This window comes from Carcharhinus amblyrhynchos, chromosome 3, assembly GCF_965287045.1.
Source record: "Carcharhinus amblyrhynchos chromosome 3, sCarAmb.v2.hapA, whole genome shotgun sequence".
Lineage (NCBI taxonomy): Eukaryota > Metazoa > Chordata > Chondrichthyes > Carcharhiniformes > Carcharhinidae > Carcharhinus > Carcharhinus amblyrhynchos.
Window position 1 is genome coordinate 127,923,946 of NC_137326.1, and position 13,548 is coordinate 127,937,493.

At 45.4% G+C, this 13,548-nt stretch overlaps 1 protein-coding gene across 2 annotated transcripts in view; it reads left to right on the plus strand.

Moving 5' to 3' along the window:
* The first annotated feature begins 369 nt into the window (after positions 1-369).
* Positions 370-13,548, plus strand: part of hps3 (HPS3 biogenesis of lysosomal organelles complex 2 subunit 1) — a 46,152-nt gene continuing 32,973 nt past the window's right edge. The window contains exons 1-5 of one of the 2 annotated variants that reach the window (XM_080185978.1): positions 370-519; positions 850-1,135; positions 2,549-3,067; positions 6,115-6,286; positions 8,990-9,075. In XM_080185978.1, coding sequence (XP_080042104.1) covers positions 922-1,135; positions 2,549-3,067; positions 6,115-6,286; positions 8,990-9,075 — 991 coding nt within the window. In that variant the 5' untranslated portion in view covers positions 370-519; positions 850-921. The remainder of the gene's footprint in view (positions 520-849; positions 1,136-2,548; positions 3,068-6,114; positions 6,287-8,989; positions 9,076-13,548) is intronic. The other variant, XM_080185979.1, reaches the window with a different exon arrangement.

Below are 13,548 nucleotides of genomic sequence, written 5' to 3' on the forward strand. Positions count from 1 at the left end.
GGGGATTAGCAGGGTAAAATCGTGGGGTTAGGGGGATGGGGCCTGGGAGGGATTGTTGCAGGCTCAAATGTGCTCCTTTCGCACTCTAGGGATTCTATGATTGTAGCTCCCTCCCCTATCAGGGACTGAAAATATTTATAGGATCAAGAGAAACCAGAGTGTAGTACTGCAGCATTCTCTGTTGGAGGTTTCCGCAGTTGGGACTTTCTGCTGGCGCTGTGCCCAGTGAGCCCTGACATTGATGGACATCCCCTCTCACATTCCGATTGGCTGAGCGCCTTGGATTGACAGCAGGGCCGCCCCGGGCCGGCCATTCCGATTGGCTGGCGCAACAAATGGGCTGATGTCACAATGGTTGCGGAAGGAACGCTGGAGTTGGGGACATTCCACTAGCCACAAGGTGCTGTTGTTGTGCAGGGGCGAGAGCTAGAACCAGAGCAAAAAGAGGACGTGAAGCTTGTGCAGAAAATAATCATACAACAGTGTGAATCTGCAGGAAAGGAACATTCCTCCAACTCGGTGGGTAGCTTAAATTGTCTAAATCTGGCATTAAGTCGCGTATATTAAATTGCACTGTCTTTATCCACCATTGCTTGTGAAAGTTGAACTAATTTTCTGAGACTATGTTTAACCAACAGCCTGCACAATGCTTTGAACCTGCAGAAAAGTGACATTCCTCCAACTCGGTGGGTAGCTTAAATTGTCTAAATGTGGCGTTAAGTGCACATGTTAAATTGCACTGTCTTTATCCACCACTGCATGTGAAAGTTGAACTAATTTTCTGAGACTATATTTAACCAACACTACACAATATGTATATTTTTATTCTCTTTTCTCATCTGATTCTAGCAACACCTACCGCTCCCCTGTCTCTCGGTCAGTGTTTTTTATTGAGCAAGAGCGCTGCCCAATGTGTTGGAGATGGTGCGTGTGTACAACTGTCACCCGTTTGCCTCCCAGCTGATCGTTCCCGTTCAACACGAACCCGACACTTTCTGCTGCGGACGGGACATCCTCTTCGTCGTCTCCGCCGGCTGCAAAATCGAAGCCTTCGACATCACAGAGAGTGGGTGTCAGCCTCTCTGCACTTTTGTTACCCTTGGGAAAGTCCAGAAAATAACCTTCAGTGGAATAGGTAAATGTTACCGCCTAGAATCTGTGAAGATGAAGTAAAAGTCATTCCTTTTGCAAATTGCCCAGAAGGGTGGGGGGGAGAAAGTTCAAAGTTGTCAAATCTCAGTAAATTCTAAATTCATTCATGGGATGTGAGGTCGTTGACTGGGTCAGCATTTATTGTCCATCCCTGAGGATGTGGCTCTGGAGTCACATGTAGGCCAGATCAGGTGAGGATGACAAATTTCCTTCTCTAAAGGACATTGGATGACACAGTGCCACAGGGGTTAGCACTGTTGCATTACAGTGCTAGGGACCTGGGTTCGATTCCTGGTTTGGGTCACTGTCTGTGTGGAGTTTGCATGTTCTCCCCATGTCTGCGTGGGTTTCCTCCAGGTGCTCTGGTTTCCTCCCACAGTCTGAAAGATGTGCGGTTTAGGTGGATTGGCCATACTAAATTGCCCCTTAGTGTCAGGGGGACAAGCTAAGGCAAATGCATGGGGTTATGGGGATAGGGCCTGGTTGGGATTGCGGTTGATGCAGACCCAATGGGCCAAATGGCCTCCTTCTGCACTATAGGATTTTCGTGAACCAGTAGAGTGGAATTTTCCGGCTGTGATTGCCCCAAAATTGGAAAATCCTGCTGGAGATAAACAAACCTTTGCATGGTCTGTCCCCCACCCACTATAATTCTCACGGTGGATGGGACAGGAAAATTCTGGTCAGATGGGTTTGTACCACAATAGTTTCATGGTCATCATGTGACATTTAATTCCAGATCCTTATTGAACTCAAATTTCATGGTGGGATTTGAACACAGGTCGCAGAGTGTTGCCCTGGGTCTCTAGATTAGTGGGCCAGTGACAATACCATTGCATCCCCCATAAAAATCAGTAATACTAGAGTTCCATTTTAAGGGATATAAGACCAGTTTGGACAAAGTTTACTTAATTTCTAGATTTCACTTTTCTGTCCTTATGGGTGACACCTGACTGCCTCATAAATTATATAGATATGATTTATTATTGTCACATATATTGAGATGCAGTGAAAAGTATTGTTTCTTGCATGCGATATGGCCAAAACATACCGTTTGTAGAGAAAATAGAGGAGGAGTGCAGAACATAGTGTTACTGTCATTGCTAGAGTGTAGAGAAAGATCAACTTAATATAAGGTGGATCCATTCAAAAATCTGATGGCAACAGGGAAGAAGCTGTTTTTGAGTCGGTTGGTATGTGATCTGACTTTACCTTTTTCTCGATGGAAGAAGGTGGAAGAGAGAATGTTCAGGGTTCATGGGGTCTTTGATTATGCTGGCTTTTTTTCCGAGGCAGTGGGAAATGTAGACAGGGAGGTTAATGGGAGGTTAATATAGTTGTATTAATTAAGTGATTTATTCTACCTTTTATTGTGCTCCCCATCTCTTGTTTCCAGGGGACTATCTTGCTACAATTGAAGAGAAGAGCAAGGTTCTTTCTCTCCGTGTCTACCTGAATTGGAGAGGATGCCAGGAACAGGGGACATCCCGAGTTGGTATCCGGATGGTGGGACATGTGCTGCAGGCGCCGTTCAAAGGGGCACCCAAAGACCAGATGGAAATTGTGGAGATGCCACTCTCTGAGCCTCCCCTCTCCATTTCTTGTTGCCCTGTGAAGGGTGACTTGGTGGTCGGCTGCCACAATAAGGTGGTGTTCTTCCGCCTGAAGGAGGAGAGACTGGGTGGCGAGAGCCCTGTGTTAGATTTTGAGCGTTTCCTGATCGTACATGTCAGTCTGAACCTGCTGGAGGTCGCCTTTTGCAGTGGCTGTTTGGCCTTGATAGCAGAACTGGAAGTGCTGGTACTGAAACTGGAGAGGGTCCAACAAGCGGAGAGCAAAAGCCAGCCGCACACTCTTCAGAAAGAGGTGCCAGGCAGCAAGGGCACTGAGAAAGATGGAAATGACTCTGCAGAAGGTATGTCATAAATTAATCAATGCATATGTATTACTCCTCTAATCCCCCGCTCCCTACAGGATAATATTCATTTCTGTGCAACTTAACATTGAGATCTACATTGGTGGGTCAATTAATATGTTTATTTATTAGTGTCACACATAGGATTACATTAACACTGCAATGAAGTTACTGTGAAAATGCCCAAGTAGCCACATTCCAGCACCTGTTTGGGTACACTGGCCATGCTAAATTCTCCCTCAATGTGCCTAACCAGCACGTCTTTCGGACTGTGGGAGTTAACTGGAACACCTGGAGGAGATTGGTGCAGACACGGGGAGAATGTGCAAATTTCACACAGACGGTGACCCAAGCTGGGAACTGAACACGGGTCCCTGGCACTATGAGGCAGCAGTGCTAACCACTGTGCCGCTGCACCGCCCATATATTCAGTGGGTAATACGCTTGACTTACCTCTGAATCTGTAGACTGTGACTTTAAATTCTACCCGAGGGGTTTGAGCACACAATCTCGGCTGGCATTCTTACTGCAGTAATAAGAGAGTGCTTTTGAGCTTTTCTGTTTTTGGATGAGATATTACGTTGAGACCCTGTCTTCTGAGTAGACATTTGAAGTAAAGCATGGGACTCATCCCTAGTCTCTTGACTAATATGCTCCCCCAACAGACATTGATAAACGAAATTATCTGGTCATTATTACATTGCTTCTTATGGGAGTTTACTGTGAACAAATTGGCTGCACTGATTCCTATATTAAAGCAGTCGCTGCATTTCAAAAGGTAACTCATTGATTTCAGAGTGCTTCGGCACGGTGGCACGGTATTTAGTGCGGCTGCCTCAGTGCCAGGGACCTGCACTGAATTCCAGCCTCAGATGACAGTGTGGAGTTTGCATGTTCTCCCTTGTCTGTGTGGATTTCCTCCGGGTGTTCCCGTTTCCTTCCACACTCCAAAGATGTGTGGGTTAGTTTGATTGGTCACACTAAATTGCCCCTTGATATTAGGAGGTTAAATATGTGGGGTTACGAGGATAGGGCAGGACCTGCGTGGGATTGTTGTCGGTGCAGGCTCGATGGGCCAAATGGTCTCCTTCTGCACCTGTAGATTCTATTCTATGATTATGCTGTGGTTACCAAAGCTGCTTGATAAATACAAGTCATTACTTTCTCAAGTCTCTAGCTGATTGGTGTTGGCGATAGGATGATCAAATCAGCAGCCTTGATAGGGGCAAGGAGATGATGATTGTTGGTCACCAACTCTTGTGAGAAGTTTGTGTGAGGATAAAGGTCACCATTGTCCCAGATAACCATGGGCTGCTCTCCCCTTTGAGGAGGAGAACTGACTGGTGGTGATTTAACCTGAGGATCGCCACACGTCAGGTGAAGGGCAACGTTGAGAAGGCTGTATAAATACAGTTCATGAATAATCGCAGCAGGTACAGAATTGAACCTGCACGGTTGCAACTGAGCTGAATAGGTGGATGTCAGGTGTGGGTACAATTTGTCTTGGCTGGGACACTGGCCCTTATTGCGCAGTCAAACAAAATTGTGAATGCTAGAACGTACATGACAAAAGACAGGGTGGAAAAGGTGGCAGGGTGGATAAGAAGGGGGCACTGGTTAGCAGTGCAGCCTCGCAGTGCCACGGACCCAGGTTCAATCCTGGCCTCGGGTGACTGAGGAACTTGCACATTCTCCTCGTGTCTGCGTGGATTTCGCCCGGTGCTCCGGTTTCCTCCCACAGTCCAAAGATGTGTGGATTAGGTTGATTGGCCGCTAAATTGCCCCTGGTATCAAGAGATTAAGGCGAAATATATGGGGCTACGGGAGTAGGGCCTGGGTGGGAATGTGGTCACTGCAGATTTGATGGGCCGAATGGCCTCCTTCTGTACTGTAGGGATTATATATGAAGACATCAATGCCTGTAGTAAAAAGGTAGTCAGTATTTCAGGTGAGGAAGGAAACATTGGTTGGTGGGGGTGGGAGGAAACAAAAAACTTAAACACTGACCTCGGTCAACATTCCAATTAGGCAAGTCATCTAGTGCACTATTATAGAACATGTCAAGCCCTGCATATCTCAGTATTGAGAGGGACTTGCAGCTGAGAAGCTCATAGTTTTGTATGAAGACATATCCGGGACAATAACACACCAGTCCATTAGCAATAGGAAACCATTTGCCATAAGCAATATGCTTCGCTTGAACGATGTGGGGTAGATGTGGGCCATTTTCAATCTGGCAGAAGCCTAGCCTCTCTGGTTATGTAAAAGATCCCATGATGCTTTTCAATGAAGAGCGGGGATGTTTTTGTTGGAGTCCTGCCCAATGTCTGTACAGTAAGAAGTCTGTCAACGCCAGGTTAAAAAAAAAGGGTTGGACTTTAACCTGGCATTGTGAGACTTCTGACTGTGTTTACCCTAGCCCAATGCTAGCATCTCCACACAATGTCTGTCTGTACCCCAGCCTGCACCTAAAAACAGGTTACCTGGCCATTATCACATTGCTGCTTGTGGTTTTGTGCAAATTGTCTGACACAATTTCTATGTTACAGAAATCTAAAGAACAGTTTAGTTGTCAAGTGCTTTGGGAAGTTCTGAGGTCATGAAAGGTACTATGTAAATTCAAGACTTTCAGTTGAGTGGAAGATTTGGTGAGATATATATTGGATTACTGAAATGCAGCCCCTGTTGACATTGAATTTAGCCCTTCATAACACTGCGCAGCATTGCATGCAACCCACACAATATAATTCCTATGCCTGAAATGCAGTGACTGTTTTACTATAGGAGTCACCACAGCCAATTTGTTCACAACAAGCTCCCACAAGGAACAATGAGATAATGGCCAGAAAATCTTGTTTAACAGTGTCAATTGGGGAAGAATATTTGGCAGGGGACCAGGGAGGAGACTCCTTTGCTTTTCTTCAAAATACCGTCAGGGGACCTTTTTTTTATTGTCCACTTAAAAGTCATGGTCTCAACATAACATCTCATCTCGTCCCAACCTGTCTCAGTGTAACGGTCCTAAAGCATTTGTATAACTCTCCTAGCAGCATCACTGATCCAAGAACAGGATGAGTTTATCCTCTTTCAAAGCCCTTTGGAATTGCTTGGCGAAGACACCCAGGGATCAGGCGTGCTGGTCAGTTTGGAGTGGACAGGCATGGAGGGTTTGACCGGTGAGCTGCAGAATAATCTGCACCTACGCCAGATTCTGTACAGGTGAGGCAGGGTTGATCTTTTTGAGATCTGTAGACTATCACTGTGTGGGCTAGTGTATAAAATTCATGTTGTAAATGTTCTATTTGTCTATTGGGTCTAAACTTGATAGTGCTAAATGGGAATCATTTTGCAATAACCCATACTTTCATATAACCAGTCGCTGTCAGTTCTCCACACATGCAGTGTATCCCTGTGACCAGGGAAACCAGGCAATGAGTGGGATTTTTTTGTGCCCCCACCTGCAGTATTTTGTGGGACTGTAAGATCCCGCTAGTGAGAGTGGCTGGAAAATTCTGGCCAATGTTTCTCTATGGGCCTTCTCCTGGCAATTTAACCAGTTATTCAATATTCAATGGGATGGGACAATTTCAGACTTTGTTTTAATTCCCATTCCCTCTCTGTCCCCTTTGAAATAAGTAACTTGCTGAGTGCAGAGCAGCACGATGAACCTTGAGTGAATTATGTCTTAAAGTGGTAGGACGTGGTTTCACACCTGTGGTTTACCAGATGTTGTGGTATCCCTTTAAGAATGCGAGCGTGCCTCTTTATGCATCATTAGAAGGGAAATGATGTGTGCATTGTGTGTTCCAGTTTTAGTTTCACTTAACGGTTTTACATTGTTGTAAGGCTTCTTATATATGCCTAATCTTAATAAATAAACTCACGATGTTTTTACCCAATCCCTTATGAGTGATTGGTGCCTTGTGGAACAAGTAAGCTCCAGGACTTGTGTTCTTACAGTGATACAAGGCCGCACGAATCCTGAACTTGACCATCCTGTCACTACAGGATCTGTCTATGTCCTTGTAGAAACCGTAACGCAGTGATGGTAAAAGCCTTCAAGCTAGTCTGAGGCTATTTTGTGTCTGCTAATGGATAGTTCATAGCAGAGAAAACCTCCCAGCTAAGAGAAGGGAAGAAGTTCATATGCCAAATGGGCAAGCACACTTAATACTGTGGCTTAATTCATCAATGAGCAGGTCCATACTTGATGCAGATATGTTTATTGTCATAGAATCCCTACAGTGCAAAAAGAGGCCATTCGCCCCATCTGCACCGACAACAGTTCTACCCGGGCCCTATTCCCGTAACCCCATGTATTTACCTTTGCTAATTCCCCCGACACTAGGCACAATTTATCTTGGCCAAACAACCTAACCCGCACATATTTTGGAGTGTGGGAGGAAATGGGAGCACCCGGGGGGAACCCACACTGACAAGGGAAGAACGTGCAAACTTCACACAGTGATCCAAGCCAGGGATCGAACCCAGGCCCCTGGCACTGTGAGGCAGCAGTGCTAACCACTGTTCCGCCATGCACCACACAATCTGCATAAATCCTTCAGGATAATGTGTGAATTGGATTTGATTTCTACAAAATGCTGGATTTTTGCATCAAAATAAAATCTCTTTTCGCCATTACAAAAAATCAAGGGGAATTTGTTTTCCCACAGACAGACGTCTCAGTAACCAGAGAACAGAGATTTAATGTAATTGGTGTAATTAGTGAGTTTACTATCAAATAAATCGGTTGGACTTAAACCTGGTGTTGTCAGACTTTTTACTGCATTGGTGAAAGGGCCAGAGGGGGGGGGTGAGATTATTTTATGCAGCAGGTTATGATAATTAGGAATGCATTACTTGAAGCTGGTGAAAATGGAATGGGATGCCCCGTCAGCGCTGCTGCCTCACAGCACCAGGAACCCAAGTTCGACTCCCGGCTTGGGTCAGTGTCTACGTGAAGTATGTACATTCTCCCGGTGTCTGCGTGAGTTTCCTTCGGGTGCTTTGGTTTCCTCACACGCCCCAAAGATGTGCAGGCTAGGTGGATTGGCCATGCTAAATTGCCCCTTAGGCTAGGGGGATTAGCCTTGGTAAACATGTGGGCTTACAGGCAAAGGGTGGGGGAGAGAGCAAGGGAAGACATTCTATCAGAGATTTGGTACACACTCGATGGGCTGAAAGGTCTCCTTCTGTACTATAGGAATTCTGTGAATAGTAACTTTCAAAAAGAAATTGAATATATACTTGAAAAGAAAGGTAGAGCAGTCTAAAACTAGAGGGTATGGGTTTAAGGTGAGAGGGCAGAGATACAAAGAGATCTAGAAGGGCAATTTTTTCTCTCACAGGGTGGTGACTGTCGGAGGCAGTTGTAGAGGTGGGTACAATTTTGTCTTTTAAAAAGAATTTAAACAGTTACCTAGGCAAGATGGATATGGAGGGATATGAGCCAAACGCAAGCAATGGGACTAGTTTAGTGGTTTTAGAAAAAACGGGGCAGCAGGACAAATTGGGCTGAAGGGCCTGTTTCCATATTTCAAACCCCTTTTAAGAGAAAAATGCAGGACTCTAGGGAAAGGATAGCTCTGAGAAAGAATCTGCACATGGCCTCCAATTATGCCACATCATTCTATGCTTTTCTTCATTTGAAAATACTATATTGAATTATCTTCCTCCAAGCCTCCTGTCCCGTAGCAATCTCCAATGTTCTAGCCTCCTTAACCATTCACTGCCAGAACCTTTGCAAACGTAACCTGTTCGCAGGGTGTCCGTCCATGCACCAAGTCACAGCCACTTAGCAACGCAGCACAAGCAATGGCAGTCCTTCCATTATGAATTAAAAATTAATTGGGTTTCTTTTAAGTGATGGACAAGGGCAACTTTGAAAAATGAATTATAATTTTGATATTTTTCTATCCCAAGGCGTTTTGCTCCAGATCTATCCCATATTTACTCTGTTGAAGAGACGGCTCTACATTCACTTCAGTTGCTCCCAATGTACTCTGCAGGTACTGTACCTTTCAGCACAACAGCATTGAGGTGTGCGCATATATATTTCTAGAGCTTGTCTTGATTATCTTTGGGAGATTTGATATAGAACTTTTCTTCAGGTGACTTCACCTGTGCTCAAAGCCTGGGCGTGCTTGTGGATATGTCTTACTTATGTTGTGGTATGTATGTTTATTTACAAGTCATAATGGTTACTCCATGCTAATTGTTTAACAACTTGAGCCAACCAGACTCTCTCAATCTCTTCCAGGCAATTACATAAACAGTCATTTTCTGCATTTTTTCACTTTCTGACCCTGTTTTTCCAGCTTCCTTCATTTTCATTCAGCTTTCTTCCTTATTGCAGTTGCCCTTCCCTTCCTTGAAGCCAGGATCTTCCAAGCTGAGCCTTTTTGCACTCCTCAGAACTGGAATTAAATTCCATTCCTGGCCTACATCCCGTCCTTTCCAACCTTGGGTCCTGACCTTTTCATTATAATCCAGTCTACCAGAACCAACCCAAAGAACAGGGACAGGCCTTTCGGCCCTCCAAGCCTGCGCCAATCATGGCGCCTACCTAAACTAAAATCATATGTGGAGTCGATATCCTTCCATTCCCATCCTATTCACGTATCCATCTAGATGCTCCTTAAGTGCCGCTACCGTACCTGCTCCCACCACCTCCCCGGGCAGCGCGTTTCAGACATTCACAACCCTCTGTGTAAAAAAAAAACTTGCCTCGCACATCTCCTCTAAACTTTTCCCCGTGCATTTTAAACCTATGTCACCTAATACTTGACTTTTCTGGCCTATGAGAATAAAGGGGTAGAAAGATAATCCATTGCGTGCTTCCCATCTAGCCACGGAACCAGGACTGGGCAATCCCTCTTCTTGGGTTCTCTGCCTGAATCACAGTGCTGTGACCTCCACCACAGCTAGGGCGAGGAGGCAGTTCCAGAATGCACCTCAGCTGGAGCAAAGGTTGAACATGTGATGTTAACAATAATCTGATTCACGCAAGAAACCTTCCCCACCCAAGAAGACAGAGTTGCTGTGGCAACATGCGTGTTGTATCTTGGAGCTACGAAGAGCGCAGTTGGAGACTCTTTGCAGCACATGGCTGACCGAAACCCTAAAATCCCACTGTGATTCGCTGATATGTCTCTCGTGTCAATATAATGGTCAAAATTTTACCAGCCGGCCCGCCATGGGAATCGGAGCGGGCGAGGGGTTGGAGCGTGGGAATGTCAGTTGACCTCTGGTGGGATTTTAGGGTTTCGGGATGAGCGAGGCCATAAAATCCTGCCCATTATATCAAATTTGGTTCATAAACTGCAACAAATCGCAGCTGAGCTGACAAGCGCCTCATGAAAAGTTGCACCTTTAAAATTCTACTCATGAATTCAAAGGTGTCTTTGATTCCTTTCACTTCTGAATGTACCTATTCCCAACAAATTGATTTGTGGCCCTCACGTCAACTTAGATGTACCTTAGCGACAAATATTTTTTATTCACTGGATGTGAATGTCCCTGGCTAAGCCAACATTTATTCCCCATCCTAAGTAGGCATTAAACTGGATGGCTTGCTAGGATATTTCAGAGGGCATTTAAGAGTCAACCAAATTGCTGTGGCTCTGGAATCACATGTGGGCCAGACAGGGTAAGGACGGCAGATTTCCTTCCCTAAAGGACATTTGTGAACTGGATTTGTTTTCACAGCAATCAGCAATAGTTTCATGGTCGTCATTAAACATTTAATTTCAGATTTTTAATTTTACCATCTGCCATGGTGAGATTCAAACCCTAGTTCCCAGAGCATTACTCTGGGTCTCTGGATTACTAGTCCAGCAACAATACCACTACACCATTGCCTCATTTTAAGATTATTTATTTACTAGTCAGATTTACATTCAGACTGCAGTGAAGTTACTGTGAAAATACCCTAGTCGCCACGCTCAGGTGCTTGTTCGGGTACACTGAGGGAGAATTTAGCACAGCCGATGCACCTAACCAGCACATCTTTCAGACTGTGGGAGGAAACCGGAGCACCCAGAGGGAACCCATGCAGATATGGGGAGAATGTGCAACCTCCATGCAGACAGTGACCCTGCCGGAAATTGAACCCAGGTCCCTGGCACTGTGAGGCAGCAGTGCTAACCATGATGCCGTCCTGTGAGAACTCCTGTCCTTGCAAACTGTGTACCATCCCCATGAGCACTGCAATGGAAGATTCACTAGTAATGTTTGTACATTAACTGTAGATTGCTGTATTAAAGGAGCTGTTTGCCCTTCAAAGCAAAAATGTTCGTGTTCATTACCTGAAGCGTTCAGTTGGGTTCCAGTGGGCATGTAGGTCACTGCTGAAACTGATCTGTGCCCGAAAGATTCTGCTGCAATTGGGACAGGACACCACAGACCATTGAGTTTTGGATGAGTTGCTGGCTCTGGATTTTCTCTCTGCCTCTGATATGTGCTGACTTTTTAAGGAGACCACATCCCCTTTCTTTAAATTTGGTTGTGCCAGATCCATGATCCTGGGCCCATTTCTCCCAAAGACTCAACGTCAAAATCAGAACATCTAAGCAAAGAGTATCCTTGTAGCATTTTCTCTAACCATGATAGTATGTCCAAGATTCAGGGTCTCTGTAGAAGATGCGAGTAGGTGCATTTCGGGCATTCTGGCTACATGACTAGCCCAACTCCATTGTGACCACCTCAGTATGGTGTAGATACTTGGCATGCCCACTCAGGTGAATGTATCAGTGTTTGATTTTTGACCTGCCCTCTGATCTTCAGACTGCTGCAAGATACCTGGACAAACATTGGGCTTTCACATCGAATCATAGAATCTCTACAGTGCAGAAGGAGGGCATTCGACCCATTAAGTTTAAAGCGACGCTTACCCCAAAACCCTACATATTTACCCCAGTAAGCGCCCTAACCAATATATTTTGTGACATAATTCAGCATGGCCAATCTACCTAAGCTGCACATCTTTGGAGTGTGGGAGGAAAGCAGAAAACCCGGAGGGAATCCACACAGACATGGGGAGAATGAACAAACTCCCCACACACAGTGACCCAAGGCCAAAATTGAACCCAGGAATTGAAGTAGGTGCCTGGTGCTGTGAGGTAGCAGTGCTAACCACTGTGCTGTGCATCATGTTGGTAGCTTCTTGAGAAAAATAAGCTGATGTGTTGATAACGTTGTTAAGAAGGCGTACGGTATGTTAGCTTTTATTGGCAGAGGGATTGCGTTTTGGAGCATTGAGGTCATGTTGCAGCTGTACAAAACTCTGGTGCGGCCGCACTTGGAGTATTGCATACAGTTTTGGTCGCTGTATTATAAGAAGGATGTGGAAGCATTGGAAAGGATGCAGAGGAGATTTACCAGGATGTTGCCTGGTATGGTGGGAAGGTCTTATGAGGAAAGGCTGAGGGACTTGAGGCTGTTTTTGTTAGAGAGAAGACGGTTAGGAGGTGACTTAATGGAGGCATATAAGGTGGTCAGAGGATTAGATAGGGCAGACAGTGAGATCCTTTCTCCTCAGATGGAGATGGCTAGTTTGAGGGGACATAGCTTTAAATTTAGGAGTGATAGATATAGGACAGATATCAGAGGTAGGTTCTTTACTCAGAGTAGTAAGAACTTGGAATGCCCTGCCTGCAACAGTAGTGGATTCGCCAACATTAAGGACATTTAAATGGTCATTGGATAAACATATGGATGATATTGGAATAGTGTAGGTTAGATGGGCTTTAGATTGGTTTCACAAGTTGGCGCAACATCGAGGGCCGAAGGGCCTGTACTGCGCTGTAATGTGCTATGTGCCAGATGGCTCTAACTGTGAACATAGAACATTACAGCGCAGAACAGGCCCTTCGGCCCACGATGTTGCGCCGACCAGCTTATAAAAAAAAACAACACTAACCCACTAATCTAAACCAATCCCATTTCGTCCATAAACCTATCCACAGATCTCTTAAACGTCCCCAAACTAGGCGCATTTACAACTGCAGCTGGCAGGGCATTCCAGTCCCTCACCACCCTCTGGGTAAAGAACCTACCCCTGACATCAGTCCTATAACTACCCCCCCTTAATTTAAAGTCGTGCCCCCTCGTGCTAGCTTTCTCCATCCTAGGAAAAAGGCTATCACTATCTACCCTGTCTAAACCTCTAATCATCTTATATGTTTCAATAAGGTCCCCTCTTAGCCGCCTTCTTTCCAGCGAAAACAACCCCAAATCTCTCAGTCTCTCCTCATAGGATCTCCCCTCCATACCAGGCAACATCCTGGTAAACCTCCTCTGCACCCTCTCCAAAGCCTCTACATCCTTCCTGTAATGTGGGGACCAGAACTGCACACAGTACTCCAAGTGCGGCCGCACCAGAGTTGTGTACAGTTGCATCATGACGCTGCGACTCCTAAATTCAATCCCCCTACCAATAAACGCCAAGACACCGTATGCCTTCTTACTGTGATTATACTCTA